This window comes from Melanerpes formicivorus, unplaced genomic scaffold, assembly GCF_026170545.1.
Source record: "Melanerpes formicivorus ecotype bairdi unplaced genomic scaffold, bMelFor1.0.p_v2 SCAF_19, whole genome shotgun sequence".
In the NCBI taxonomy this organism is placed as follows: Eukaryota; Metazoa; Chordata; class Aves; order Piciformes; family Picidae; genus Melanerpes; species Melanerpes formicivorus.
Genome location: NW_027142371.1, coordinates 2,286,462 through 2,292,322, shown reverse-complemented (window position 1 = coordinate 2,292,322; position 5,861 = coordinate 2,286,462). Strand labels below are relative to the sequence as shown.

Here is a 5,861-nt window from a genome sequence, read left to right as displayed (position 1 = left end):
CCCAGACTGCAGGGGAAGGGCTGTTTTCCCCTGGGATGCTCCTGGCTGGGCACTGACAGCCCAAGGCAGTGGTGAGGATATGGGTAGAGCCCCATAGGCTGTGACAAGCCCTGGTCCTTGGGGAACCCATGGGTGGCAGTGCCCAGCCCACAAGTGACTTTATTTCTAACAGGGAGAGCTGCTGGCCCAGGGACATGTGTGGTCACCATGTCCCCTCCCAGTCACCTCCAGAAAGGGCTCTTTTTGCCCTCTGCTCAGCTCACACCAAAGTGAGGTGTTCCCAGCTGCCAGCCCTGCCACTGCCTTGCTGAGGAAAATCTTTTCCACATCCCTCGATGACCTGGATTCCCTTCCCTATCCCCACATCCCAGCAAGACCCCAGCTGGGGAGGAATGAACAGACAACTTTAGGAACCTCTCCAGGTAGGCAGCGTGAGATTTCCCCCACCCAGCAGCCCCTGGGCTCTGCTCACTTCCCCCAGGGGCACGGAGCAGGGCTCAGCGTGCCTGCGTGCGCCTGACTGCGCGGATGCCTCCACCAGCCTATAAATCTCCTAGCAGGGCTGCTTCCAAACTTCAGGACATTCCCAGGGGAAGAGTTAAGATGCAGCTTTTGCGTCAGATGCTGCAGCGGGCTGCCCGCCGGGGCTAGGCTAAACCTGCCGCCCGCATCCGACCCAGCAGGTTGTTCGCAAAGGTCAACCCCAGCCGCCGCCGCCGCTGCCGCCGGGCTCGGCTGCCCTTGGCTCAGTCCTCACGGTACGTAGTCGGGGGAACATCCTCCCCGCCGCTCCGGGAAGGGCTGGCAGAGATGCTGGGAAGCTGCACCGGCTGACGGACCAGGGGACAGCTCAGCATTTTCCTTGTTTCTTTTTCAATTATCCTGCTTTCGGGGCGGTTCATTTTCCTTTCCCTGAGCTAAGGCTGCTAAGGATTTCTCACAGCTGCTTTTCCCACTCCTTGTGCCCTTCTTCGTCTGTGTGAGTCCCGTTTGTGCCGGGGATTTGCTCCGCACACCACACGCCTGGGAAGTTACCAGGCAGGCAGCTGCAGTATGCTCAGTATGCTCCCGAGTAGCCCCTGCCTGGCAGGTATGTGCAAGGAGTGAAAAATGGGGGAGATTTTGTACCGATTTGGGGGGGGATTTTATGTGTTTTGGGGTTGGGTTGGGTTGGTTTTGTTGTTTGGGGTTTTTTTTTAAAGAAACAAGAAGAAAACCATCTCCCCATCCCCAGCCATCTTCTGGCTTGTCCTGGGGAAGTTGCTGTGGTAAAACAGGTTATCAGGGAGGTTGCTGTCAAAGAAGTACTTGGAAAAGGGGGGGGGGGGGGGGGGGGAGGGGAGGAAGAAGAAGGAGAGAGGAAAAAAAAAAGGGGGGGGGAAGGGGGAAAAGAAAGAAAAAACGAAAAAGAAATAAAAACAATTAAAAAAAGTTATTTCCATCTTGTTTGGGAAGTGGAGCTTGCAAGCCTGAGCAGTGCCTGTGTTGTTTTCTCTCCTAGGTCCACGTGCTGGCAGCGGGGACCGGCGCTCGGCTCTGTCCTTGCTTACCTCCGTGGGGAGCAGAGAGCCGCCGCAGCCGCCGCGGTCGCCGCGGGCCGGGCCGGGCCAGCATGACCCTGCCGCGCCTGCACCTGTACCTCACCGCCCTGGGCTTCTGGATGTCTCAGCAGTCCAGCTCCTTCCTGCTGCCCAATGCCACCGAGCTCCTGTCCCCCGCCGAGGGCAGAGCCGTGGGCCTGCCGTGGGGCGCGGGGATGCCCCGGGGCCGTCGGAAGCGCTACCTCTCCCCCCACGACATGGGTCTGGTTTTGGATTATCACAACCAAGTGCGGGCACAGGTGTCCCCTCCGGCTGCCAACATGGAGTACATGGTGAGTGGGGCTCTGGCAGCGTGGCTTTGGGTCCACAGCTCACAGGTGCTGCAGTGGGGGCCAAGGGTTTGCCTATGATGTGGACACCCAGCCTGGTAGGGATGGGGTACCCACACATGGGGATGTCAGGGGGCTGCCCTGGATTCACTGCTGAACGTCTGTCCCAGGGGACATTTCTAGTCCCTGGTGCAGGGCAGACCCATGCAGATTCTGCACAGCAAACATAGAGTCCCAACAGAGTGATGTTTCCACACAGGGCAGATTTAGGACCCCTGGTCCCCTACCTGGGACTGTCTGTGCGCTTGCAGGCTGTGGGATGCAGGATCCATCCAGCTGAGCTGCAGAGGCAGCAGTGGGGGAAGGGAGGTGGCTGTGAACATGAAAAGCTCAGCTCCCAACCCAAGGTAGATGCCTTTCCCCTAAATGCAGCTGGGAGGCCAGCCCTGTCCCAAGTGCCAATTCCTTGGAACCATGCTCAGAGATGGCAGCCCCGGAGAGAAAAAAAGATGCAGGACCAGGTCAGAGAGGAGCTGCACAGCCTCGATGGGTTGGGCACCTCCAGAGGGAGGAAGGCCACCCTGGGCTGAGATCACCTCAGGCTGTCTCCACCCTGCTTGTCACTCCTAACCCAGCCCTACAGGGAGGAGAAATGTGAGACACCAAAAGGAGGGATTTCCAGCCAGCATAGAGTGGGACCCTTGGGGCAGGAGGTACCAGATGCTGCTCTGCTCCCAGAGAGGGGATGGGAGCAGATGGGTGGTCCCTGGATGCCAGTCTGGGAGAAGCACTTGGCAGCCCATCTTGCTGGGTACCAGAGCAGGTCAGACATGCCCAGGAGCATCCTGCACTGCTTATTACTTGGCCTAAATTCCTGCCTTCCGAAGTAACTGTTCCAGACATCTTCCCAAAGTGGTTCAGGATGGGTGAGGAACCTTTCAATGATGCATGAAGGAACCAGCTGTCCTCACCAGTTAGTCTGCAGGTGGAGTCTGGGGACAGCTGCAAGCTGCAGCAAGAGTGCAGGGCCCTGGGCTCATCTTCATCTTCTGAAGAAGGAGCCCATCCCTGGAGGGAGATACACATGCAGGGCTTGCACCACTCTGGGGCATCCATGCCCAGGAGCTGTGGTGGGCAGCTGGAGTGGCTCATTTCTCCTGGTCATGCTGCCACGCTTCCACTGGGCTTTTTCCACCCTGAGCTGTGAGTGCTGGTTTTTGGATGCCTGTGAGTGCACAGAGACCCTCCTGGAGCCCAAGGGAGCAGGCTTCTCCTTTACACTCCCCCAGGCACTCCACATCTCTGCTTGCCCTTTTCCTTTCCTCTTGGCCAGGTGTGGGACGAGCAGCTGGCCAGGGCGGCGGAGGCGTGGGCTGCACGCTGCCTGTGGGACCACGGCCCCCCCCAGCTGATTAAATACATGGGGCAGAACCTCTCCATCCAGTCAGGCAGGTGAGTGCTCCTGGAGACCCCCTTCCTCCTGTGGTGGTGCAGGAGGAGGAGGAGCAGCAGTAGCCCTTTGAGGAGCAGAGAGATTCTGAACTGGAGTTGCAGAGGGCTGAGATGCAAGCAAGGAGCACATCAAGCCCCCAGGGAGGAGGGTCCAAGTCTTGCACTAGGGTAGATGTGGGAAACCAGAGATGCCCATTGCTCCTGTGGGGAGGATGAATCCCTTCTCTTCAGGGCACAGGAACCAGCGATCTGCTCTGTCCCTGCTTAACTCCCTGTGGGAGAAGAGAGCTGCCATGGGTCCCATAGCTCAGGTGCCTCTGGCAAGGGCCAGGTCTTCTGGCCTTGGGCACAAGTGGACTTGGCACAAAGACATCATTGCCCCTGCCCCATCCCATTTCTCTCCTTCAGTCTCTTAATGTGGAGCCTTCTGCCCCCTCCTCTCCATTTCCCATGAGCTGAAGTGGAGGAAGCCCCCCTCACACCCAGCACCTCTTGCAGGCAGCGCTCCGTGGTGGACATGGTGAGGTCGTGGCACCAGGAGAAGCAGCACTACTCCTTCCCCCACCCCCGGGAGTGCAACCCCCGCTGCCCCTCCAAATGCAGCGGCTCTGTCTGCAGCCACTACACACAGGTGAGAAGTGCAGCCCCCCACAGCCCACAGGACAGCAGCCAGGGCTGCTGTGGTCGCCCCTGGTGCAGGGAGCAGCCCTTCTCCCTGTGACAGCTGCCCCTGGGGTCAGACCCTGGCAGCTGCCTCCTTCAAATGGACTTGGCAGTGCGGGGTTTAGGGCTGGGCTCAGTGATCTTAAAGGTCACTTCCAAAATGGTTCTGTGGTACCAAGGCACAGCTGGGACCTTCTGGACAGTTGCCTGGGAGGTTTTCCATTTTTTCAAAACCTTTTTCCCTGTTTTGGCCTTTTTTTTCCTTATTACCCCACTGGCACCTTCAAGGTGAAGGTAAAGCCAAATCCCTTTTGTGTTATCACTGAGCATGAATCCTCTGTGATGGGGCAGCTTTATAGTGCTCAGCTGTGTCCAGCTCCCTGGAAATTCAGCACCTTCATCCCCTGGCACATACTGGAAGCCTGGCCAGCACGGGGTGGAAAAACATCCCTCTGCTCCCTTGCCTGGTGGAAAAGCTGTGCCAGCCCCTGATTCCTTCCTCAGCCTGGCTCCAACCTGCACCTGAGCACCTGCATCCCCATGCAGCTCATCTGTGGGGATGCTTTGGATTGCAAACAGGCAGGAGGGTACATTTTGTAAGGAAGAAATTCAGCCTGGAGAGGCTTTAGGAGGAGCTTCTGGTTCTGGTTCACCTCCCTGTGTGCAGGGTAAGCTGCCCAACATGCTTCAGGATGAGGCTTGAGAACTAATTTGGGTGAATCAGACAAGTGACTCAGACTCTGCTGCTCACTGAAGTGAGCTTGGCAAGGCAGCCCCTTCCAGGGCAGCATGGGCTGCAGGTGGGAGAGGGACAGTGACAAAGCAGCTCTGTGACAAGGCAGTGCCAGTGCCGGGCACAGCAGCCGGCCTGAGAAATCTGGGCGGGCAGAATGCGATGCCCCCGTGGGACGCAGCCCTGCGCGGGGTGCCAGGGTGCCTGGCTGTGGGCTGCCCAGGATGTTGGTCACTACCACTGTCTGCTCTCTGTCCCCATGCAGATGGTGTGGGCATCCTCCAGCCGCCTGGGCTGTGCCCTCAGCACCTGCACCAACATCCAAGTGTGGGGCAGCACGTGGCGGCACGCCACCCTCCTCGTCTGCAACTACGCCATCAAGTAAGTGCGCGGAGGGAAGCCCCCACCCTGTGCCATCCTCCCTCCTCGCTCCAGTGCTAGCAGAGGGCTGCTGGTGCTCAGAGGTGATGCCCTCCTCTCTTTTCAGGGGCAACTGGCTGGGAGAAGCGCCGTACAAGGTGGGGAGGCCATGTTCAGCCTGCCCCCCCAGCTACGGCGGGGGCTGCTCCAACAACATGTGCTTCACCGGACTCAAATCCAACCAAGTCAGCTGGTTCTAGGGCTGCAGCCCCACGATGAGCCCCCAGGCATGGGGGTAGGGTGAACCAGAATTATTTATAATACTGACCCCACACACACCCTCCAGCCCAGCTGCCCAACCTGCTTCACCCCTCCTGCAGCGTAGGAAACTGCTTTTGTAATGCACCCCTCCAGCAGCGCTCGCACTGCCCGGCTGCCTCCTGCTCCGGGGGAAATAAGGACGGTCCAGATCCCCATTTCCTGAAATAGGGATGGTTTGGGGGTGCACAGCAGGAGCGAGGCTGACTGGTGTGGTCCCTGCTCCGCAGGCTCAGGGGGCTTTCCCCACTGCCCCCCACCCATGCTAAGGCAGAAGCTGGTGTCAGTCAGTGGTACAAGACGTTCCTGCCTCGGCAAGTGGATGGAGAATAGGGGAGCTCTGAGCTTGCCCCTGCTCCACAGCAGCACCTCCTGCCATGGGGCACCTGTCTCTGAGCCCCCCAATAAACTAGCCTGGAGACCCTCACGTCGTGTCGCTCCTCCCTTGCTCACAGCTGTTCGTAT

General features: G+C 58.9%; 1 protein-coding gene across 1 annotated transcript; it reads left to right on the top strand.

The window, feature by feature from the left end:
- Nucleotides 1-1,612: 1,612 nt before the first annotated feature.
- R3HDML (R3H domain containing like) lies at nucleotides 1,613-5,444 on the top strand. Its single transcript, XM_068150379.1, has 5 exons — nucleotides 1,613-1,873; nucleotides 3,204-3,322; nucleotides 3,821-3,953; nucleotides 4,984-5,099; nucleotides 5,206-5,444. Exons 1-5 carry the CDS (start codon nucleotides 1,613-1,615, stop codon nucleotides 5,336-5,338), a joined length of 762 nt encoding a protein of 253 aa, XP_068006480.1. The 3' UTR covers nucleotides 5,339-5,444.
- The last annotated feature ends 417 nt before the right edge of the window (nucleotides 5,445-5,861 follow it).